Source organism: Anopheles maculipalpis, chromosome 2RL (genome assembly GCF_943734695.1).
Source record: "Anopheles maculipalpis chromosome 2RL, idAnoMacuDA_375_x, whole genome shotgun sequence".
Taxonomy (NCBI): domain Eukaryota; kingdom Metazoa; phylum Arthropoda; class Insecta; order Diptera; family Culicidae; genus Anopheles; species Anopheles maculipalpis.
The window spans coordinates 98,556,349-98,583,083 of record NC_064871.1 but is presented as its reverse complement, the minus strand read 5'-3'; the positions used below and the strand labels follow the sequence as shown (position 1 = coordinate 98,583,083).

General features: G+C 36.7%; 1 protein-coding gene across 1 annotated transcript; it reads right to left on the bottom strand.

The window, feature by feature from the left end:
* Positions 1 to 2,597: 2,597 nt before the first annotated feature.
* Positions 2,598 to 25,887, bottom strand: LOC126568735 (insulin-like receptor). Its single transcript, XM_050225250.1, is given in 17 exon segments — positions 2,598 to 3,207; positions 4,197 to 4,319; positions 4,395 to 4,456; positions 5,502 to 5,632; positions 6,396 to 6,899; positions 18,587 to 18,759; positions 18,824 to 19,062; positions 19,162 to 20,683; positions 20,772 to 21,000; positions 21,072 to 21,189; positions 21,292 to 21,898; positions 21,980 to 22,124; positions 22,219 to 22,704; positions 22,770 to 22,935; positions 24,207 to 24,335; positions 24,899 to 25,185; positions 25,329 to 25,887. Coding segments are annotated over 17 exon segments (6,090 nt in total).
* Positions 25,888 to 26,735: the final 848 nt, after the last annotated feature.

Here is a 26,735-nt window from a genome sequence, read left to right as displayed (position 1 = left end):
GTTGTAGTCCTTTGTGGGCGGTTACGGCGGCAGTTGTTGCTGCCTTGTTTGTTCCGTGTTCCGCCGTCGTTGTTGTCGCCTCCGTCTTGCCGTTGGTGGACTTTCTTCATTCCACCTCACTTGGAGGCTTCTGAAGATGGTCCGAGCGGCAGTCCGGACTGCTTCCCATGTGTCGCGGTTGGCACACATTTCCGCCGCCAGATTGTCCATCGTCAGGCGGGTGTGGCCCTGCTGCTGCATCTCTTGTTAGGTCCGAGCAAACCGTGGACAGTGGAACATTACGTGGTCGACATCTTCCACGTCGTGTTCACACACCGGGCAGTTTGGCGAGCCGTCGAGGATGCCTTTCTCGACGAAGTAGCTCCGGAGAATCCCATACCCTGTAAAGAGTTGAGAGAGATAAAAATCAATTTCTCCGTGCTTGCGATTTACCCAGGACATAATATCCGGGATAAGTTACCTCGTCTTCATCCCCGGCAATCCCTGCTGCTCTGCTCCGGCTGTCCACTGTTGTTGCCAGCGTTCCATGGTCTCCTCTCTGCGACGCTTTCGTATGTCTGGTCCAGTACATCGCCTCGCTATCTTATCGTCATGGCAGCGAATATCCTCCTCTAGGAGGAGGACTAGCGGGATAGTACTTGCGACCACGCAAGCTGCATCGTAGGAAACCGTCTGGAAGGCTCTGGCTACTCGAAGTACTCCTGTGCGGTGTGTCTTCTGATCGGTGGTGCGATGGCTGTCTCTCTGTAGAAGTGTCCGTCCCCACGATGGTGCCGCGTAACGAACAATGCTATTCCCAACGTTGACCAGGGCTCTCCTTCTGCTGCTTTTGGGGCCACACTTGTTCGGCATCAGAGCGGTCAAGGATATTTGCGATACGCGTCGCCTTGGTGCAAACCTTCTCCAGATGCCGGCCGTAGTACTGCTTGCGGCAGAGCTCGACGCCGAGGTACTTGAGCGATTCCGTGGAAATGATCGTGTGTCCCCCTGCCTGTAGTTGACCTACTTGCGGGTTGTGATGTGTGCAGAAGATCATGTAGCCGGTCTTTTGATGGGCCAACTGCAGACCCACTCCGTCTATCCAACGCTCGATCATCTCCAGGTTCCTCGTAGCATGGTAGGTGCTGATTTCCTGTGGGTCTCTTCCGATAAGGGTGAAAGCCACATCATCCGCAAATCCGATAATGTCCGCACACTTCCCGGACAGCTCCAGACGTAGAAGGACGTCGTACATGACGTTCCACAGTGTTGACCCTAGAACCGAATCCTGCGGAACACCTGCCGTCACTGGTAGCGAGAACAATCCTTCGTCCGTCTCGTAATGGAGCGTGCGATTCATGAAGTAGTTCCGCAGCAACGCCTGAATGTACAGTGGCGTGTTTCTTCGCTGCAGAGCTGCTCCAATCGCAGTCTAGTTAGCCGGTATTACATTATTTTGTTAGGTTTATAGTACAAATATATAGTATATTATATATTATATTAGTATATTAGTTTTATGATTTCACTTCAATTTAACGATATTACCGATACAAATAAAGTATGGCCAAGCTATTCTGTTCAATATGAAGCAAAATAACAATCCCAGTCATATAATTTAACTATTCACAGATATGACGAAAGAAAAAAACCATAAACGACTGTCTTACATTCTTCTTCTTGCCAGTGGCGGGTGTTACCAGCGTAGAGAGCTAGATGCTAGTGTTGGCCGTTCCGGTTCGAGCAAAATAGTTCCGTTCCTTTTCTTGATCGTTCCTTTCCGATACTTTTGTTTTGATCCGTTCCGATACTTTCGTACCGTTCGGATACTTTCGATCCGTTCCACTACTTTCATTCCGTTTCGTTCTTTTTTGATATTCATCTCATTTTCTATTTGAAAAGTAAGCTTTAGGACAGTTTGAAGGTTTCGTACTTTCATGATCATAATTCAGTTTCGGACTGTGGATGGAGCGTCAATGTTCCACAAACAAGTGTGTCAAAGGTCAAAGGCTACCTTGAGCCCGGTACGAAAACCCGTGGAGTTGAAACCCGACCAAATACGCTCTTCTGGACCGCAGTGGGCGCGCCCAGTTAGGTGAGTGTTTCTTATATCCACTAATGTTTCTTGTGTAGAAGTATAGTGTACTGTACAATATAGAAAGTAACGTGTTGTTTTTAATTTCGCTTGATGCATTGTACCTCCTATTATATTCTAGAATACGAATGTTTATTTCTTTCAGTCGTCGAGGAGCCGACTAGGTGGATTACAACAGTTATATTCAATGAAAATCATCATTGTATTCAGTTACATTAAATAAATGTAGTTTCTTGTACATTAATAGTGTTCGATCATGTTCCTTTATTACTAGTGCATTCCTGAACATGTATAGCGATCCTTGCTTTTAATGAATATTTCAACATAACATTGTTTTGCTATATATTCCGTTATTATTCATTATTATTTGTCAGTATCATATTTCAATTAATCACAAACAAATATATAAATATTCAAAATTGTCGCTTTGAAATCATACTCATTTGTAGCTTCTTGAAGCTCAATTTAATTCATTTGTTTAAATAACTGATTCATTTATTTATAATTAATAATGACGGTCCAGTGCCTAAATAACTGATTCATTTGTAAATGTTTTTGGCCCACTTACTAAAGTGTATTTAGACGAATTAAATTCGTTATTTATTTTAATTAAAGATTTTGACTTGAAAAAAATTTCTTTGAATGCCTCACGAAACTGGCGTGACATTCCACAATAAATAGCAAAATTAATAGGGTAACTAGCTATAAGGAAAAAATTTGCAAATAAAATAAATAGGTTAACTATGTAATAATCAAGAAACTCGAACATGAGAGATGAAATAATATGTAGTGCAGTTATAATTCCTAATGGTATTTCTACTACCAAGAATACTGTAACCACAACGATCAACATAAGTGTGCAGTTAGAATCGCGCACTCGTTTACTTTCACGTTTTTTATTTTCTTGGAAAAGTCGTTCCCTTTTCTGTTGAGCTTGCTTCATTGCACTAAAAAGTAGAACATTCAGAGTTACAAGACTAGCACAAGGTATCAAATGAACAAACAATATACGAAAGGAAAAATAAGCGGTATAGTATATGTCTTCGCTAGTATATTCCTGTATCCATTTGGCCGTTTCAACGTGACAAACGTTCGTTAATTGACCGTTCCATTCTATGGTTGTGAGTGTGTACGACCTGGAAGAAAATAGAAAAGATGTGAATGTAAATGGAAAAAAATCCCGTTAATTATGGAAAAAAAACTGTATTAAATTTTTCCAGCGAAAAATTAAAAATTATCTTACATTAACTATATTTTTTTTAAATTATTGATAATTTTTATGGAGCGTATACCCAGTAGTGACGACTGACTATTAAACTGCGCGGTATCAAGAAATCTAGTAAGTCATTCGTTGGCCGGCGTGACCTAGTAGGTCGTTAAGAAAAAAGGAGTAGATCATAGTAGGCTCTGGTGCATTTATTATAAATTTGGGAACATCTCGTTTAATGGACTCTTAAATTAATCTCTTTTAATGTACTAATTACTTGTTTAGTCATTAATTAGTCCATTAAAAGAGATTAATTTAAGAGTCCATTAAATTAAACTTCAAAAGCAGAAGAGATTTTTTTTAATTTACTACAATTAAAAAAAGACTATTAAATTCAATTTATCAGATTTTTTACATTCATTTCCATGTTACGAAAAAAAAAAGAAATAAATAGATTAGCTATAAAAACAATCAAAAGTAATCAGTTCATGTAGAAAAAAAAACAGTTCTACGTTACCAACTACTTGGATAAAACTGAGTACAAATGTGCCACGAAAAGAGTGCTTTCGCGCGGCGATCTTTCCGCAACGATCGAGTAAGTCGATTCGGTCCACAGCCCAAATTTGATTCTAAGGTTGTTTTTTTGAAGATCAATCTATCATGGGCGCAGCCTTCATTTAATCTGAACTTTAAAGTGCTCTCTAAGCACAGAGACGGTTCTTGCTACAAGAGGTTTGCGCGAGCGCGTGGAGCTTCAGGTTGTGAATCGAAATGACGCCATACAACGGCCTTCAATACGAGTTGGTCCCTGGTCACAGGATGTTAAATTACAGTCATCCACGAATGTGCCCCAAAATTTGTTTAGCTTAGGGCCTCAGAAAGTCTAAATTCGCTACTGCCTATGCATGAACTACGTACCGGTCAATAAATCTGCTACTTTGATGTAACAATGCTGCAACACATATATAAGTAATGTATTTCTTTATTCTAGGAATAGTACACCAAGTTCGAGCGGCAGGAGCATGACAAACGTAAATATACCTGTAACAAAAAATGTTCCATTAAGAAATTATAAGGGTAAATTCATGTCAATTTAAAGAGCATAACAATACTTACCTTTGTACTGCTAAGGCTAATGTAAGCCAAACTGATGCTGTGTGACACATTGCAGGTAAAATCTACAAAAAATTACACAACAAAACAAAGGTTTTTATATTATAAATAACGCTAACGATAGCAGCTTTCTTAATTGTTTGAACCCATTTTAAATTTCTTGATTTTAAAGTAGTAATAATAAGTACAAATTTTGGGCGCTCTTTTGATTAGATTTTCCCTAAGACAATTCATGAACCTTCTTCTTCTTCTTCTTCTTCTTCTTCTTCTTCTTCTTCTTTATCTTGGCTTAACGACCTTTAAGATCACGCCGGTCATCGAAGGGCTTACTAGACGCTCCGATACCACGTAGTTGGATAGTCAGTCCTCACTACGGGGGGCGGTTCGGATGGGATTTAAACAAGTCCTGCCGTTTGAAGACCGACGCCGCTGTCGCCTATTCCTCTGGGCCGCCTTCATGATCATTAAAAATTATATAAATTATTATAAACACCGGAGGCATGATGGCCGCTTTTTCATTTTTTCATTGATTACAGAAGCTTTGAGTATCAGAGACTACATACGCCTCTCGTGATGGACGTTATTAATATAAAGACTTTTTATTCACTATACAAAGTGATGCTAATCATTCTGTGCAAAAGGCAAATCAATATGTAAAAATGTGATAGTTTTTTTTTACATTTATCACACTGCCTCCGTATTGCCAGTCAACATCTGATAAAAATACAATAGGAAAAACAATTGTGGGAATAAGACACTCGAAACTTTTTTACATAAAATACTATCATAATCTTCTTCTTCTTGGCTTAACGACCCTCAAGGTCATGCCCGCCATCAGATGGCTTACTAGACGCTCCGATACCACGTAGTTGGATAGTCAATCCTCACTACGGGGGGACGGTCTGGATGGGATTTGAAACCCGGTCCTGCCTTGTGAAGACCGGCGCCCTTATCGCCTGCACCACCGGGCCGCCCCTATCTATCATAATGTTGATGGAAAATAATGTATATTGTAAACATTTATAAGGAACAAATGTATAAGAAAAGTAATTATGTGTATGTGGGTTTATGGATTTATAAGATTTTTATGGAATTTATATTAATACTTACTTCATTTAGTGCATTCCACACGTAACAAGCTATTACAGGAGCAAGTGGCTTGTAATGATTGCCAAATGTGTACATGTAAATTAAACCAGGAGCCGGAAAAAGAAGTGTAAACATGTCGCAGATAGCCATTGCTGCAATTAGTCAAAACATGTTTAGTATTGGTTCAGGAAGAAAAAATATTTCTACCACTATTAAGGTTGTGCTCTGGCAACCATCGAACACGAACAACTCCATCGATTTACATAGAGGTGCTCGGCAAAACATCCTCGAACAAGAAAATGCCCAAATAAATTTGTTTTTGTAGGGCATGTTCGATATCCCTCACCTGTACTGTATCTATGTCGGTCGTGAAAGTTTAAAAAAGCAGCATTTTTTACTGGCATCGATCGTTTGATTGCAATAAATGGTGTGCTAGTTACTTCCAAGTCTATTGGATCAGTTTCATGGACAACCAAAACAAAATTGGCTACAAAAATTATGTGCGTATTTTTGGCATCTTGAATGACACTCCCATAAAACAACTGGCAGTTGTTAGTGCACCCCATAGAACTTGTTTTGTTCGATGGTTGGCAGAGCACAGCCTAAGGTGAATGAGGTGAATGGCATTATTCTGTCTATAAAAATGAACACCAAATACATATACGTTTCAAAGAATGGTGAGAGTTTGTTTTTTTAGTTAGTGTCAGTAACAGTTGTAAATAGATAATGAAGCCGGTTGTTTCATGATACAATCTGGCAATACAGCTTTTCAATTAAAAGATCAATAACTTGTTTCGTTCTTTGCCTTTATGAATTTGCAGGATAGATAGTAAAGCAGGTCGAATAGAATTTGGTAGCTAACAATATATTTAATAATGATTTATTTATATAACGTAAAATATATGCTTTACTCACCCATAAGGATAAAATTCGTCGGTGAAGCCATGGTTCTCTTTTTAAGAATTATGGTTATCAATGAATTTGCTGCGAGTGTAACGAGCAGTAGGATAGGAATGCAGTATCCATACAACGGAATGCTGTAGTTGAGAATAGTTTCACAAGATACATTCAAGTACGTTGTGTTTCCTTGAAATGTATCACAATTATAGTAACTGTTTGATGCGTCGTTATTATATTTTTCAATATAGGTAGCGTTAAAGGAACTAGAGTTGTACGGAGATGCATCATAGTTATTAGAACTTGATACTGTAATTTGATAGTTTGACTGAGGAGATAGGGATTCATTGATATAGCTATGAGTTTGAACCGTATTTAGAGCCTCCATTGGAATAATTGGAGTTTCGCTGCTTCCTGCGCTTACCATATCAGACACTTAATGATAATCACTAAACATGCGCAACGAATTATAACTGATTATTTCATGCAAGTCGCTGTTCTGGCGTTCGAAGAATAATTCATCTGTAAATAAAAAATGTGCTTTTTAACACCCCTAGTAACGTTTAACTCTATTTAAATTTAAATGTATTTCTGCATTATTTATTGCAACATTCTGAATTTTGTCTAAGATCAGAAGGTCTAAAGAAACGCCTACACGATTTATAAATAGCGTTTCGTAGATCATCATCATGACGAGCTTGACGTATATTTTATTTAAAGCAACACCAGATTGCTCCTCATAAAAGTCTGCTGTGTCTTGCATTCTTCGGTTGCATTTATTACCCTCCCCTTAAATTTTTGCCCCTATTAACAATAATCGACACGACTAGCAGCAAGGAATAGAATTAGGATTCCCTATTTTAATATTTCTTAGATGAAAAGGTATTTGTTAAACCTCTAGTTAACCATAGAATACTTACCGATATATGGAACTAGCATCAGGTTTCAACAAGTTCTCAACATTGCATTCTCAGCATGTAAAATTTCTTCTTTTACTCTTAATGGTAATCATGCCCTATCCCTTCAAGCAGAACCCAAACAACTTCGTTGGTGTGATATAAAACAACAAGTATTTGATATCAGCCACGAGCCAGTTAAGTTCCCTGCTTTTGTATTTATGGTTGAAATAAATTTTGCAATTTACTGTGCAGCCATTGCTTTTTGAAACAAGTTTAATAAAGCACATAAAATTATTATTTTTAACCACTAAGAACATAACATATGTTTCGTTCATGATTTCCAATAACGTGTCATTTTCTAGCTAGGCAAACTTTTTTGCAGTGATACAATAAATGCTGCAGTATTGTATTTAATAGAATATTTCACCATACGGCATGGCTTTTATTCTATCGGAGCGTTCAAGCACTTTTTTCACTTTGTATATGTAATTGTATTCAAGTTCACATGTTGTTATTCATATGCATCACAATTTAACACACGCTATCGCTGCAATTATATACCATAGGGTATAAAAATTACGAAGAACAATATGGACACGTTAGAAGCCAAACACTGTTTCTGCCAGACTGAAATGTTTTGAAGGTTCGTTCAAACGAGAGCTTGTTTGTTAGTTGCCTTTTGCTAGAACACATTTTATGTGCATCCCTCGACGCACTTTCTGAGGCCGGGTTTTAGTTCGGCTGAGGTGCGCAGTTGCGTAAATGAGTGCCAATTTTTAACGATGCGAGAGAGCGATATGGAACTCACAAACATGCTAGACTACGAAGCAATGAAGACTTGCAAGAGAACCAAATAACGTCTAAGTTCTAAATAGAATAAATATCAGTTATTGATCTAATTTCTTAATAATTGGAAGCAGGATGTGTTACTTACAACTAGGCTAAAGTTTTACAAGAGCGTTCACAAACGATACAATTCACTACATTCACTATGCTGATATTTACTAGATAATGACAAACTCCTGCATGCAACATACATTAGAATATTGTGTGTGAATATTTTTGGATATAATATTATCATGCACCTGCAGTCTGGTGCAGTCATTGATAATCATTTTAATATTGAATATCCAAATAATACATATATTAACATTGAACATGCACAATTCATGCTAATTGCATGAATAGAAGATAAATAGGTAGAAGATAAATATTACAATACTCCTTTTTAATGAAATGTTTTGAAATGCATCACTTAACAAACATGTTATTTTTAAACATATTTTACTTTTGTACGCATACTGTAACGAATACTAACGCAGTTTTGCGTTTGCAAAGTTTAGCGACGACGAATAATCAATCTAATAATCATTTTTGCTATGATCGAAACAATCATAACGGATAGATGGTTTGCCATCAAAAGTTATATTGTGATAAATATTTTATTACATGTGCGTCACACATTATAGCCATTTTTATTCGTCACTTGAAGAAATCGTCGCTGGAAAAAATAGATGTGCAGTGATAAAGAAATCGATGAAAGAAGGGTCTATTTTTAGGCTAATGAAATAATGAAACATAAAAAGAGTGAATGATTACATTACGAAAAGCATCTACAACAACTAGTAACAATATTTCTATTCATGTTTAAAAATAACTTGTTTGAAACCAAGTATGCCCGGGATAAGGCAAGGAATAAGGAGGAAATGCCTTATCAATATGATTATAGGATTTGTTCAACACAAGCGGAACAATACGGCACTGGACCGTCATTATTAATTATAAATAAATAAATAAAAATAACATGTTTGTTAGGTGATGCATTTCAAAACATCACATTAAAAAGCATTATTGAAATATTTACCTTCTACTTTACAGTTGCATGTATTGTGTATGTTCAATGTTAATATACCATTTTGAAATTCAATATTAAAACCATTACCAATGACTGCGCCAAACGTTAAGATTGAGCAGACGTATATTATATCCAAAAATATCAACATACTATATTCTAGTGTATGTTGCAGGCATTGTGGATAACATGTAAGGAATAATCCCAAAATGTATCAGTAATCTTTTTTTCTAATCTAAAAATCTGTTAGGAAACAACATAGTAACATGCTAAGAAAAATGTAAATAATTTAAACACTCTTTGTCCTGTGAAATGTGAAGCAATTTTGTGTACTATTGTACATGGGAATCAGGAGAGTTTGTAGAGCAGGATGAATTACAATGAATTTATGTTTAGAAATGAATGAATTAAGTCAGTAACAATAAAGAGGTCAACCTATACAAAGCTATCGAAACACTTTTTGTGCTGGACCAAGTCCTGACCAACCATTCGTTGGTCATGGAGTTAGGCGTATGGCTCGATAGTGGCCTTATCTTCACGTTCCACATCCCTCTGTCGATATCGAAGGAGCATTGCTCATTACTCTGGACACCAACTGATCGGATCCATATTGACCGAATCGAACGGTTGCCTATTTTACCGGGTTTTACCTTTTACTGGATTGCATAGATGCTCATTTTTTGCTTTCCTTCATCCCGTGTTATGTTCTTAACCGTTCCTTTCGTTTTCATATTTTATTTTTGTCCAGAACTTCGAAAGTTGTTCTGTCAGTTGGAAACCTTTTTTGTTTGCCGGTTCTCAGAACCGAAATTGTTCGCTCTATCACATTAGATGTGCTGACTTACTGAAAAGGAAAGTTCTTTGCGTCGCGACTCTCCGCGACCCCTCAGTCTGGTTCTACAGTTGTGGTTCGACTATGTTGCTTGCACACATTGTATTCCAAGCAGTCCAGTAGCGACAGTTCAAGCTCGACCAGTTGCGCATCGATTTCAATGCGGGATGATCGGCGAATTCTACTCCGCAACAGCAAGAGCGACTCCCAAACCCAATAAAAACTTAGTCTAACTCGGTGTGTCAAGGCTAGACAGACTTGGAAAACATAGTTACAGTGAAAAAAAAGCGTTAGTTTTTTGTGTCTATACCGACAAATTTGCAATTAAAACCCATAGACGATGTTTAAAGCTTTTCCAAATGTTACGCATGCGAGAATGTACAAGATTTCTTATCCTGTCATCATATTAACAAAATTATTAAAGTTTAAAATTTGAAAAAATTTACCTCGCGATTTAAAAAAAACACACACAAAAACCGGCTTTAAAAAATCAAAAACCGTACGGTTTAAAATATTTTATATCACAATAATGAAACACAATAAAACATACATAATTTCATTGAAAGCAACTGTTGCAGATAAAAAATTCTTAAATCTTATTAAACCTTAAAAAAACTCTGTCTAAAGTAAACCTATATTATCTATATATTTTTTATTCATCAGTAACACGACGTTCCAACTCTTTATACAGAAAAATAATATTAATCTGTAATTTGAGGTTTCGATAAAATATGTTTCTTCAAGTGTCACACGAAATGTTCACATTTCTCCTCAATGTTCCATATACTGAATTTAAATGTAAAGGTAAACCCCCCAACGCCAAGGACAGGTGAATGGGGCGGCAATCATTCTTCGCACAGTCTTTCTTTGTTGATCGCGAGATAGCATGCTAACTGTGCGTGAAAAGATCTCTGAAATTTGTTACCAATCTACCGTTGATTGATTAAACTAGAAACAAATTATGCATAATTATTTGAAAGTACAGGATAAACGTTCGCCAGTATCAACGCTTTACTACCAACCACCTAGCAAAAATAAAGTTTGTAGAAGGAATCTGAAGCTAATTTTTTAAGGTTATATTCAAAAAATTGACTAGATTCTTCTACTGAGGCATTAGCGGGCGTGTTTAGTGTTGAAACGTGGTTGGCCTTGAGACAACACGACGTGTAGGCTCACGCAATCGATTTCGTATTGTGTGGTTTAACCACACAATACGGCAGCAACTTGACGGCATTAAGAAACACTGCTGTGATAATGATAAAGATAAATGATAAATTTTATTTTATTTATATTTTAGTCTTATCGGATTGACGAATGATAAATTTTAATGCAATTTCCTTTTGTTTGTATATTAAACATCCATTTTAATCAAATGAATTTATAAGCAAGTTTGAACGTCATAAATGATTCTTACATTCAAGCTAGGCAACTCACAAAATCTGGCGAAGCTTATCTATCGGATGTTTTTTTCCGTATTTTTTTTTTTTAGATAAGATAGTAATTACTGCTGAGCTGAAAGGAAAATAACGAAAGCTTATAAGTTAGAGTAAGAGGCAAAAACAAATGAAAAGGATGTTTGAAGGTATGTGAGGTACAAGCGTTATCTACGGAGATACGATGTGCCGATGCGATACGATGTTCGATGTGACGCAAAGTAAAATACGGCTTCATTCCAGACGTGCTAACACTGGTCTCATGTAATTTAACAACTACATTCCAGTTAAAAAAAAAACGAACAAGATCGGGGAAACTTTTATGTTTCTATTGAAAGCAAATACTGCTGCTAAAAGTGAAAACAATAATAACTAATTGTAGAAGAAAGTAATTAAAATAAAAAGTTTGTTCGTTCGTTCTGGCTACAATTACTTCCACAGTTTGTATTTACCTCTATTAGGGTGTGTCTTGTGCATCTCTAACAGTGATAAGCCTGACCTTAGTAAAATTAATAGCAACATACAAAGGAGTGAAAATGCGATCATTTGTGCGACAGAAAAATTTTTCTCGTCGGTTGTTTCTGCTAGCTACAACTACTTTAATTCAAGCGTTTACTTCCGGTGTTGTATTTGCAGTCGATGCTGTTGAACAGGTAAATTATAGCCATCCTTCGAATACGCTTTTGAAAAGTCATACATGATTAGTGATAATGCATCACAAAAATATACTTAATATGCAAAATATACCTAATGCAAAGTTGTTTGATTTAATTTAATTTAATTTATTTCATTTTAGTTTAATTTAATTTACTTCACGCTTCATTAATCCCAAAAGCGTCTGCATTCATTTACGAAAAAAAAGATTGGTGTAAGTTCATAGGTTTCAGCCCTTTTTACAAATTTACAGATTAATACAATAACTTAAACGGCTTTAGAAGTTCCCAGCTCTGATGAAATCTTTGAACACATGAGGTGCGAAAACGTGCTTATCGAAAAGATAACGAAATTGAAGTTCTGAGTTTGATGTTTAGGCACGAAACAAGAAACACACATACACACTTTTAGCCCAATTAAAGGTATTTTACGATTATAACCTTTTAGATCATTGCGGTCACATATTGGCTTATTAGACTTATTCACATCATGTTGTAGAATAATAAATCTATGTAAAAATATGTAAAGGCGCGTCCACACGAGAGAATACACTATTATTTACCTATTAGCTTAATCGCATTTTTTTTATGAGCATACCATCATCAATGTACGTACAAATGTTCTCGTAAAAAATTATTCCCTAATTTTTTTCATTTTTTCAGTCCACGACAATTGCCAGCACTTCTACTCAAAATTCTGCACAAACGACAGCTTCTGTATTGCAACCGTCTAAACTATGCGAAAAATGCACATGCAATAAAGATATTGGCATGTTTGATTGCAGCAGCAAAAGGATTGATGCACAATTTTCCCCAGATGACTGGCAAACGTTGAGCATGAGCGGATTTGATGTCAAATCAGTGCTTCTTGTATCCACAGGCTTGAAACAAGTTACACGGTTCCCGCCAATGAACGTTACTCTTTTAGATTTAAGCCACAACGAGATTGCTACAATCGAAAGCATGTGTTTTAAGAATTTAACGTTGCTACGGGTCTTAGATTTGTCACACAATCGGCTTAAAAGTGAATCACTTACCCCAGACATATTTGTTGGACATTATTCTACAATAGATTATCTACCGATGAAGCAGTTGAGTGTCCTGCGACTCAGCGCAAATGAATTACACTCATTGAACCAGGACTTATTCGAAAGCCTACCGGCTCTAGAAGAGCTTAGTTTGGACCTAAATCCATTCAAGGTAATTGATCAACAGTCTGAAATCGCCATAGCCAGTATCGATCGTCTTGTCAGTTTGGATTTAAGCTATATGGAGCTAGAAGAAATTCCAAAGTATCTCTTTCATACACCTCAACGACTGCAATATCTGAACCTCACCGGAAATCTTCTACAAGAGGTACCACCAGCATTGGTCTACGCTAAGGGTCTAAAATGGCTCAGTGTTGATGAAAATCCAATCCGGTCGATCGTAGTGGGCACGTAAGTTTTTCAAATAATATCCTGTCAGCTTGATCGACCATAATCCTCAAATTGATAATTGTTTACCCATTATGCACTAGTGAATTTCCAACCTTGAAGCAGCTCACTTTCCTCAGCTTATCCTATATGACTCAGCTTAGAGTAATAGGACGTGGAGCTTTCAGTGGACTGGTGGCGTTGCAGGAAATACATATTACGAATAATCCACATCTGAACTACATTCATGGACAAGCCTTTCTGCGCAATGACACTGATAATCCCGAGCGTTTTGACTGGCCACCGATCAAGCGTTTGTATTTACACAACAATAACATTTCCTACCTAGACGCACAATTACTAGTTCAGTGGGAATCGATGGAGGTGATTGACATTCGCGTTAACCCATGGGCTTGTGATTGCAATAACCGGTGGGTTCTGCTTTCACTACTACCTATCATCGAACGGATAACACCAGCGATCCTCAATAATATCGAGTAAGTTATTATGTATTATGTTATATTATGTTATGATTACATAAACTATAAAACAGATTTTATTATTTTTGTTTTACAATTTCTTCAAACTCTGCTCCTCACAGCTGCAACAGTCCACCACAGATGGCCGGTTTGTCAATGGTGGATTTAGAGCACAAGAACACGCACATGCGATGCCCTGACGGGGCTGGTAATAATCCTTCAAATGATGGGGCAATGCTGCTAGGGCTATTAATCGGCGTACTCTTAGCGATTCCATTCACTGTCGCTATTTGGTGTGTATATAGACGAGGATGCTTTGGATTGTTTGGTCATGGAAGCTCGGCCGCTTATTCACGTGCATTCTATAGTCGCACAACGCTCAACGAAGAATTTTAGTGTTGACAAAGAGAGAGAGGAAAGAGACAGAACATTATGTGTCAAACCAGTTGTAAATCTGTATGCTTGTACTTGGAAGTTGTTACTCACCGTATTGTAACTAAATGTAACATGTAACTGCATGTAAATGATGATTGCTAAATTGCGCCAATGAACGCGAATTTCAATAACAGATCATCGAATCGACAGTACACTTAAACATATGTTCAGTGTGTGTGTGTGTGTGTGTGTGTGTGTGTGTGTGTGTGTGTGTGTGTGTGTGTGTGTTTTGCGACCAAAAGCTAAAAAACAAATGAAAAGCAAAACATACGAAATTGTGCTTAAAACCTCAAAGTCCGGAAGCCTTTTTTACTACTTTACTATTTTTTTATCGAATTTGAAAAGGAAGATTTGCATTCAAAATTTATTATAGTAAGTGGCTTCATAGATGTAATATTTTAAACAATTTTCAAACATATCAGTAAAAAATATGAGTGTATGTTTTTTTTTATTCTCTACAATTTTGCAGAAAATAGCTTTTACCTATCACTTCAACTTTTCCAGTTATTCTCAAAAAACTAGTTGCCTCATTGTTCTGTTGCGCACTGTATGTACTCTCTATAGGTGCATTTTTTAAGCCCAAATAATTCTGCCACATTTGTTAACAAACTATTTGTAATACTGCTCATTGGATTGGCAAGTAGGCAATCTGAATGAAAATTAGAATGATAACAAAATAAATCACATACATGCAATGGCAATACATAACACGAGGCAGTAAAGACGAATTCTGTACCATCAAAACACTTCATTACACTTTTAACTGTATTTCAATTGCACTCTATTGTAGCTGTTATATTCCGAAAACGGAATGGAAGGTTGGTCAAAAGATGGGAGTTTTTTACGTACTGTTTCTATCAATAAACTACATCCAAAGAAGGGTTTAAATAAAACACGCATCACTTTTGTGTAAAGTCATTTCTGCGTTCTCTTCTGTGGTACAAACATTATTTTATTGTACCATCTCCTTTTCTGTGTAACAAAAAACGCCTATCCTACCTTAATATATCGCCGTATGAATTTAAATTCTGATTTAAGCTTCCTATGTACATCATTTACTTTCACGATAACTAAATTAATTACTAAAGATAATCTACGACATTTACTTACAATGCTGTGTTGTATCCTCATTTCAAACCGGCGTATTTTTTACAATATGTTTGACAATCTTCCGACGCGGTTTTGTGTTGAATGTTATAAAGTATTTGTGTATGTATGTTAATGCTGGATGTTTCTAAATTGATTTTCATCTCTTTCTGTTCGATTTAAACCACTTGCGATGTTAATAAAATAATAAAATGAATATTGTATTTATCGAACGTTGATGTTCATGTTACCTAAAGATAGTACCATATTTAATTAGCTCCTATTTTGAGTAATATACTCGATATTTCGTTACCATTTTTACTTCCTCATATACAATACGCGAAAACATTCTTTTACTTCTATTCAAAAACATATTTTAAATAACAAGAATCAATCGCAATATTACTTATTTCTAACACGCTTGACTGGAAAACAAATTGCTAACGAACGATTTTTGGCTTCTCTCAAATAAATTATAAAACTGCCTTATAATTAAATTCCATTTACATTCTTTTGGTTTTTCCTGCATTATCCAGTTTGCCTGCTCCATTAAACGGAAAGATATAAGAATATGAGAGCTTTCGAAGGGCATATTTAATTTGTAACTGATATAATTCACCGGATTATTTCGCAGCAAGATTTCTGGATCATTTTTACTGTGCCTTAAACAATCTTTCAAATTTACTCTGTTTCATTAATTTTTGTCTAATTTCGACTACATTACAGCTAGTGTGTCTAAGGAATTTTAAAAATAATCACTCATATACTGTACACAAAGCAATAGGATCATGATTATTTGAACTCGAATTTTGTCTTGAAAATGGCGAAGCTTAACAGTGTAAAATTGTTAGTACACGGTGGCACTGTTGTTTATTTAGCTTTGCAGCTAAGGAACTGTGTTTTGTTGATATACTTTCTTTCATTTAAGATGTACAAAGGAAATTGGCAATTCTACTGCTTTCCTTCTTTTTTCATCTATCTTTTGGTTCTATTTGCTTTTACCATAACACTTCGCTTATTTGATTAGTTACTTTATCTGTTTTGCATGTCTAGCAAATTCAACAGTTGAAGAATTCCATTTGCTTTTAATGAATACAACTAATACTAAGAGAGTTGTTAAATTTAAATTCGTAGTGTCATGTGAGCCCACTACAGCCCATGACAGCAGACTAATTCTTTTTTACTTTTGTCGTTTTGTCTAATTTGTTCTTGATGTATCTTCTGCTACTAGAGCTTTTAGCGATACTAGCGTTTTGCGATGAAATACCCATTCATTACACTTCTTTCAATTCGCTTGTACGTAGCAACTATCATTTTAACAAACAATATTTCTCAACTGAATTTATGCTGATGGAAACTTCAATTTAATAAATGTAATAATGTATTAGCTATTTCTCTAGGTTTTTCCTCCTGTTGTCTTGAATTATCAGTCAAAAAGTTTTCAGTTTTTTTTTCAAAGGAATAACTTTTTATGTTAAACTCAGTGTTGAATTCTGCTTCATATTTTCGAATATATTGCTAAAAGCCTCCAGTTTGCACACTTGTAGTGATATTTTACGTTTGACAATTTAACCACCAAAAAGATACATTTACATAATTATCGGTCAATTGTAAGCACCGTTACCTTTGCATGTTCCATATAAAGTATTTTTCATAACTTAAATTATAACCTATATCTTACATTTTAACCTTACTTGCTTTACCATCAGGATCCGAGCGACAAGCAAAGTACTGCTGTCAGATAGTTCATTTATAATATTCTTTGATGCTTAAGCGAGAATTATGTACTAATTTGTATGTGTTATATTAACTTGGCTGTAAGTGCATTTCTTCATGTTCGCGAAAAAATCAGGTAATTAAGACTCACGAATATAACTAAGAATTATCTATTTTAATTGGCATATGTTATACTCTATTGGGTTGGATTGTTATGGTAATTTCGTACAAAAAAACACTGTAAATAAAACGACTCTGTTGCCAAAACAAAAATGGAAAGAAACTAAACTTGCTTAAACCCCATCAATAAAAATCAAAATAATTTCCATTCTATTCCTTAATTCAACACACATTAAAAATATACTGATGTAAAAGAAAACATTTATATGGAACTAAAATGCTGTGCCTAAGCATATTTAGTAAGGACTTCTAAACAATGCTATATGGCAAATAACTTTACCTTTACAAATAATTTAGAAATTTTGAATTCAAAATTAAAAATAGCACAAGAAAAAATCTATTTTTTTTTCTTTTTTAACAAGCTTTCACATTCGTTACTTACGCAAAGAATTCGAAACATTAGTAGGAATTGCGTTGTGCGGCTTTCCAAGGATTTCATAATAGTCTGTATTGAATCCTGGATGGGGAGCTGGTAACAAAGGATTCAATAATATTGAATCATACAACACCAGGAGCCGTGAGGTTAATGGTATAAGAGTTTTATGAACCCTTGGCTTAGTATTTGGTGGCATTCGTTTGCTTTTTTTTTGTTCTTTTCGCTCGCAATACCGTCAGACTTCAGAATTGTATTTCAAACCGGACTAGCAACAATTGTTTCACAGTTATCGCAATAGTTTCATACCAACATAGTTGCATATGTGTGCAATGCTGCTAAATATTCGAATCTTCATCCTGTTCAACCTGTTGCATGTGACACCACCAAGATGACACCACCGGGCATGAAATTTACAATATATCATGAATCAGTAGCACTACCTCCGTAGTAGGCAATTCGAAAGGCAGGCGCAAGAATCTTCTAGAATCGTTGTCCTGATGAAAGCAACGAATTGTCCGACTCATTGTGGATCGAATATACTTGTAATAAAGCAATGCTTATTTAACTGGTACAACGATGGTTGTACCGTATTAGTACCAACTTCGTCAGACACAAAGGATTTCTAATAAAAGTATATATTTCATTATGCCGCCCCTTCTATCAATTTACTTATCCTCCTTCATTTTCTACGTATTTTTGATAGCTTATTTGTTCACGGTATCCATAAATTTAAAACTTTATAATGTAACTATATATTGGTAGACCATATGAGCGTTATTGTAATTATTACAATTAAATAATAGAAAATTGCTCGGTCCGTATAATACACTCTACTTACTTCAGCCTTATGCACCTAAAGATTTTGTTCACCTTTGCGGGGAGTGAGGCGACCGAATATCAGGTTTGGGCCCATTATTCTGCATTAACCGACTATCGGTTCCTTCAATTGAATAAGGATAATCTTCATCCTCATCGAAACCGTCCTCATGCGCTCGTAATGGTTCTGTAACATCATCCAACAATGCTATAATAAAGGAAAAAATTAAACGAATACATATTATTCAACATAATTATAAACTTTGCTGGTAGATTACCTGGCTGAACAGAACTATCAATGGCATCTGGAGAGTAAAAGAAGGATACCATTTTGAAATGATCATTTGCATCCGGCAATAGCATTCGAATAATGTCCACGAAGGAAGGTCGCGCTGTAGCCCGATGTTGCCAACATATTCGCATCAGCTCGTAGAGCTTATCGGGACAATTCTCAGGACGTTCCATGACACCACCATCTATAACGTATCGCAATACTTGGTCATTTGTTAATCCCTATAGAGACAAAAATATAAAGAAGAATGACATAAACAGTCAGCACAAGTGCCAGTGTTCTAGAATGCCCGTTCACGATATTTTGCTTAAATCATGTACCTGATACGGTTGCGAGGCAAGGGTGGCCATCTCCCACAGAACAACTCCATAACTGAATACATCGCTGCTACTCGAAAACATACCATCTTTTAGACTCTCTGGAGCCATCCATCGTACAGGTAAAAATCCTTTTGTACCTTTTCTATAATAGTCAGTTTCGTATATATCGCGTGTCATACCAAAATCACCTATTTTCACAGTTAGATCCTCAGCTACCATACAGTTTCGAGCAGCTAAGTCACGATGGACAAATTTTTTCGCCGCAAGGTAAGCCATACCATCCGCAATTTCGATTGCCATTTGGTAAATCTGTTTCAGTGTTGGAGGCTGTGGTGACGATTCTTCACCATTTTCGTAGTCCGGCCGATGACGCCGAAGGTAGCTTTTCAGATCGCCATTCGCCATCAGCTCCATGATAACTAGCGTCGGTTGGCCAACAGAAACAACACCATAGAGTCTAACAACATGATGTGTATGAAATTCTTTCATAATCGTTGCCTCAATGAGAAAACTATCGCGCTCCCGCTCGGTAGCGTTCTCCGTGACAGTCTTGATGGCACAAGGTACGTTTGTATCATTCCCCAGTTTCGTCATGATACCTTTGTACACCATACCGAACGAACCTTGACCTAGTTCTTCTAGTTGGATTATGTGATCACGAGGTACTTCCCATTCATCTACCTTGTATGTAACTCCTGCATAGTCAGGATTAACCTGCGCAAACAGCCGCATATTTGACATTTGCTTATATTTGTTCATAACATAGCAGACACCAATTATTATCAGCGATACGAGCAACACTGATACAGCCCCAATAGTTATCAACCATCCTACAGTTGGTGTATCTGACTCACGCTTCTCCAAGCTCAGAAACTTCGGTGGAGAATACGGACCATTGCCTGCGGTCGTTGTGGCCATTATACGTATGCTATAGTTTCCTGCATCTAGCTTTGTTAGTAATGCATACCCAAGCAAAGTGTGTACATCCACAGTGACACATCGCACCGTAGGTTGCACTGAGTCTAGATCAGTTCGATGATACTTTATCGAGTACGATACCAATGCCCCATTTGGCTTCGAAGGACCCTTCCACCGCACTCGAATTACACGTTGCGTATGGTTAGACTGATCATCAAGTTCGATAGAATCTATAGGTATATCGTCTGCATCTAGTTTTGTTGGTGTCCTATATATAAATAGAACTTCTGAGCCACAAGGGTCTGCCGTATCTTGTACCAATACTCCAGGTACCTTTGTCGCATGCTCACGGCAAGCGAGAACTCGAAAGTTGTAAAGGGCAAAATGTTTAAAATATGATAAGGGAAATGTTATTCGTGTTTGATTGGTTGTTTCTCCTAGTGTGCGATAGTATTCTTCGTTAGGTTCTTTACTGCTCTCATAATTTGAAGCTATTCTTGGGGCGTTCGCTCTATTAGATGGAAATATAATAGAGTTGTTCCCAGCTGGAACAGTTCGGCTGTTATTACTATCTTCCCTCCGTTTTCGACTGGATTTTGGATTTCTGCAATACACAAATTATAATGTTACTGTTTTCATGACATGCCGTCACAATGTGCCAAATTGCTTAATTGTTCTAAAAATATACCCACTTTATGTAAACATAATTATGCAGCCAATCCTCAAACCCTATTGACATCTCCACCTCATTCACATCTATCTTTAATCCGCTCTCTGATTCCGATATGCCCGAAGCTGAACAGTAGGCCACACACTCTTCCTTTGAGCATTGATTTTGATTATCTTTAACTGGCGAAGCTGTAGTAGCGATTGATGTACTTTCTACAGGAATGTTTGGCTTTGATTCAGGTTTTTCAATTTCTGTGAGAAAGATAAAACAATATTATCTGATTGTTGTCTGTTTTGAGAATGACAAACACTGTACAGCTTACCATCATGACAGTAATTGCGTTGTCTAATCATGTCATTTTTCTCGTCGTTTAAAGTAGCGCCTATTTTATATGCTGATAGTTTCCCGTACATTTTGGTCGGTTCTTGCCATGAAACAATCTATAGTTGATAAGATAATTACAAAGATACATCAAACGAAGACTTTTCAAATCGATAATTCTATTCATTATCGCATATCATTACCATGCTGCTGCTACTTACCAGCGTATTATTTTCTATGTAAACATGTAAATCTCGTACTATTCTTGGGGTGCCCGGTAATGTTCGAAAGTAAGTAATATCCGTTTGCCCACCTAGATTCTCCGAAGACAATGTATATGTTTTAACATAATATGCGTACTGTGTAAAAGGTTGTAAACGTGTAAGAATGTGAGTGGCCTGATCTAATTCCTGCATGTTAGCCACGTCGTCAACACGCCATCCCTGTGAGTTGCATGCATCGCGTCCATCATAGAAGGTAACGTTTTCGTGCGGTGCCTCTATATAGTATACGACGTATCCGAGCAATTGCCGCATATCTGGCAAGTCTTTAAATGAGTCCCATTGAATAATGACTGAGTCTAATGAAATTTTGGTCGGCTTTGTTCTAAGCTTCTTAATTTCACAAGCTACTCGAACCCCGTTAGTTTTGTTTAATTGTTCTTCATTTTCAATGCCCACACCTTCTCCGAAATGACTTTTAAGAGAAATAATTTTCTTCACGCATAACATTGGATTGTCATTGAAACGAACATTGCCACGTTTAATGGTAACATTTTGATTCCAAAGTTCTTGAAGGTTCTGGTTATCAATAACGCTCAACGAGAGGCTGCAAATAGAAGTCGATAATTACCATATTTTCATAACTTCGCGACTATCAGCAGCATGCCTGGTAACAGTATTTACTTACTTTGCATTTAACACAGTACCATGAATGATTTTAAGATTTCTGAAGAATCCCAGCGACATCAGAGCATAAGAACGAACAATTAAGAGATAGCCGTAAATTTCTTCGATCGAATAAAGAACTTTCTCCAATTCACGCACGACATTTTCTACACAATAACGTTGATGGACAAAAAAAAATTATTCATATCATTTTTAAATTCGTAATTCCTTCGGTAAAAATTTTGGAATTGTAACACATACCTCCTCCAAGTTGCCGTAATCGAATTGAAAGAGATCCTTGAATGATGGTGCACCCGCGCAATTGTTGTATCTGCGATATGCTTTCAATAACCATGGCCTTGCATTCACTGCGACATGGACCCTTACATGGAACACAGGTTAGCCGTTGAGTACCAGGGGCAGTTGTCAGGGTGTACCCGACAGGACAATCGAGACGACATTCACCCTGAGCAGGCACATACGGATGATCTTCGGTAATATCTGCTACACGCTGCAGTGGCTTGTACAATTTATAGCATTCTTCTTCCGTTAAGCACCGACTATCGCTGAACAGGAACATATGATCTGGACATTTGTCCACACACCGGGTGTGATTATTGTGAATATAATAGTAATTCCGACACACCATGCAATGCGAATGGTTTCCACCGCTGCACTGACCAAGACAGGATGTGTTGCAGCATTCACCTGTTTTTGTGCATGATTTCGGACAGTTTGCAGGACATTCTGAGGAAAAATATAAAATAAGTTAACTGAATCCATTTTTTCTAATGTAATAATTCAGAACATACTTTGTTGGCAGTGGTTGGATGACCAGCATAGATGGCTTGGTTTATCATTGTGAATCAGTCGATTTACCTCTCGCGATGGACATATGATTGTCTGAGTCATCCCATTTGGAAGCGAAATTGTAACATTGCTCGGACAAGTTGTGCATTCATTTGCATCTTGATTAGCCTAGATTTAAAAAAAAAAACAGCAGAGCAGAGCGATTAGCGAGAAGAATTGTTTGCGCTTGCAGAAGCAAGAAAGCTTAAGCGCGAGTATAATTAGAATTGGCGCCAACAAAAAAAGCCTTTGTGAAGAGAAAAAGAAAGAGAGAGAGAAAGAGAAAGAGAGAGAGAGTTGAATTGCAAAGGAAAAGTTAGGGTTGTAATTATAATAGGAATTATAGTTCGATGAAAAACTAAGATTAATTAGGAATAAAATTTAAGATTAGTTAAGTTAGGATAGGACAAGGTTTTTTTTAGTTTAAAACTATTCCGGAAAACTGGGTTTGTGTATCGCTAAAGAAGCACAGTGTACAAAAGGGAGCTACGGAAAGGTATCCCCAAATAAACTAGTTCCTCTCATAACCAAAAACTCAAGCGTTTCGTTGTTGGTGGACTGCAGTTCTCGTTGGGCTATTCCTTTACCATCTCTCACCATCAGTCGGAATTTCCTATTTCGGTGCGAGAGGTCAACATCGATTATTTGCCGTGATGTGCACTGAAACACACAGTAAGCTCGCTTTTCACCCAAAAATTATACTTACTAGCTAAAGACAATTTGACACAGATAAAAAAAAACATTCGTTCATACAAGCAACACAACACTTTAAATACAAACACCTGTACACATTAGGCCATGTCAGATAGAATACCAATCGGCTCGATTCAGATAAAAGCCCAATTGAATCTTCGAATCTTCCTAGTCCCGAGTGTGCTAACACTAAGTTGGACGCTCTCTGCAATTTTTGATCCAATCGAAAATATTTGTTCCAATTAAGTCAACGATGAATATTTATCAAAAATGTACTTTTACATCCAATATGTTATTTTTAATTTTAAGCAATAAGGCCTTGGCCGTCCTTTATGAATAAAAAAAATTTTTTTTTAATTTTCACATTGATAATATTTATCCAAATTTTGTCAAGTATAAACATATACCTCACATACCTCGTGTTTTTTCGCCACGTTTGTAAACATCAAATTAAAAAGTTGACGCTTCAAATAGTCGAGCAGCAACTTTAAAACCTGAAATCTGTATATTTTGGCAATGCGTTTTAATTTACAATGTTTCGGTAATTCTATAAACTTTGCTCTACGGTAGGCAACGCATAATTAATGGATACGCTCGCATTTATACATTTATACTGCGCGTATACAAGCTCTACAACAAGAAGCTTAACTACATGTGTTTCTGTGCAAGTGGAAAAGCTCTCGTGTGGACGAGCTGTTACGTATTACCTTTATCCAATTCTCTCCTTCAGGTGCTATCGCCTTCCAATCAATTGTATCTGCATGACATAAGTTGGGATTTTTCTCAATACGCACGCCTCCCCGCTGGATGTCGATTAATGAAGTAAGGCCCAGTTCCTAAAACGATAGTAGAAAAACATTTTTTTTTTTGCATAAGCGTTAATAGAACGCGGATAGGCAGCTCTTATAATTATTTTTCTAGTGATTCTTGATCTTTTGGTTGGCTAAACGATCTGCTAGGTCACGTCGACCAACGATTGGCTTAGTAAAACTAGCTGATATCACGTAGTTGGATGGTCAGTCCTGAACTACGAGGGAAACGCCCCGAATGGGATAAGAATTCCGGTCCTGCTAGACGAAGATCGGCGCCGCTGTCTACTCTACCACCTTTAGTTTTTGTAAAATTCTTTTATTGAAGAACTGGTTGTTTGTATATTATTTTCCAGTTGAACATGAACATTTGGAAAGTGATATTGTTTTTTGATAATTTCGTGAGGGCCCAAATTGTTTAAACATTAATTTTTTGAAAATTCAAAACTGTAAAATGTGTGACGAACATAATTTTGATAATAGTAATATCCAAAGAGTAGATACGCGCTTTTAATACTGAAAAAAAATTAAAACCCTCATGGTCCCTTTTCTTCTACCTTTTCTCAATTACAGCATAAATGTAAACTTACCTTTATATGCATCAATTCGTAAACTACAAGTGCATAGTTATTAGCAAGCTCGCTACCTCTGATGACAGTCAGATTCGGGAAAAGTTGGCCCAGAGTTTGCAACCCATTAACACGAAACAACAGCAGATATCCCGTAATTTCCGTAAGCAATGGAAAGGTGTAATTGTCGAAACTGTCGTTGCCATACTTGTCAATCAGCATAATCTGTACGAAGCCCTCCACCACTCGACATTTTCTTAACCGTTCCAAATGGAGAGGTGTATTACGCACATCAACGCTCGAACAAACTACAGCAAAATAAGATCGTATTAAAATCATAAACATAAAAACATTTGCATTATGTTATCAAACAGATGTAAAAAAAAATCTCCATCAATCGAATCATTCACAACGAACAGTGCAAGTAATAACGATTTTCATATCAACCTACCTTCCCCGGAACTCACTATAACGGCCTCTTCCTTTGGCGATGCTGTGCTTCCCATCCGATGTGTGTTCAGCAAAGAATCCGCTCCTTGCGTTGCTGCAACGTTTGTGCTTATTGTGATAACATATAAGAAAAAGAGTGCCCTTCCAATGGCAGACATTCTTTTCCAGCGCCATCGCTTCCACAAGCTAGTGCGACTGTGCCGCCTCACGCCTCGAAGGTACTCTTTCGCAAAGCAATGCACAATGCTGCAACGACTATTATTTGCTACGCAGCTACCACTATCACTCTTCCTTTCCTTCTTATGATCATTTTTTAAGTAATTGTTAATCATGTTGCTATTGTTATTGCAGTTACCGGCACGAGTAACAGAAGCACTGTTTATAATGATATCATTCAACCGAGGGTATTTTCGAATGTGATGGTGGTATGAACAATATAAACTCTGGGATACCCACTGATTCCTCAGCTCACGCTCGTAATTTAAAACAGCGCTCAAGTCACATCCATTGCAATATTCATCAGGCGCAACGAGAGTTTTCAACAGAAATGTGTCCCTCATCGTGATTAGGTTGATGCAACAATTGTGTTTTTTATGTTTAACAACTAATTATTCATTTCACGACCTTTCATGTGCGAAACACATATAATAATCTTTTTACATCGGTGCCATCATTGCATGATGGATTCTGTCACATATCTCATAAAACTATGCCGTCATGACTTTACACTTTTACACTTCATCACTTGTGTTCTGGTTGCACTTTTTGCTTGTATTATTTCTAATCACAATTCTATGATGTTTTCGTTTTCTCTGACGTGGAGTCAGAACAAAACGAATTTTGATGGATTGACACATTTTCTAAAATTCGCACGTATTTCAGCTTGCTCTCATTACTATGTAAGTTATTCATGACTTTTTGTTCTTCCACGATACATGGTTCATTTTTACAATTTCTTGACACGGGCAGGGTCGAGCTGCAATTAAGTCCTAGAAAAACTTATCCTTTTATTAACCCTTGGTTTTGTTCCAAACAGCAATTTTTAATTTCATCGTTATATTCTAGTTTTTCGTTGAGCGGCGTCAATTCACACAATGTACAACTTTCGATGCGTCGAATTCAATCATCATGACTGTCAATGGAAAGTAGCATATTAAATCGGATTCAAATCTACACTACATCCGGTTACAAACCAAATCATACATATGTAAGAAAATAAGCTTCAAATGTGCAGTTTTTACCCAACCTAAACCAGCTGCTACAATGTGGACACTACCATGAAAATCTCCAGAGGAAAATCATAATCATGAAATTTAAATCAAAATAAAATTTACCACCAAAAAAACAAACACATATAATTTAGCAAACCAAACATGCAAAGAGAAACCAATCACATGAAATCATGAAT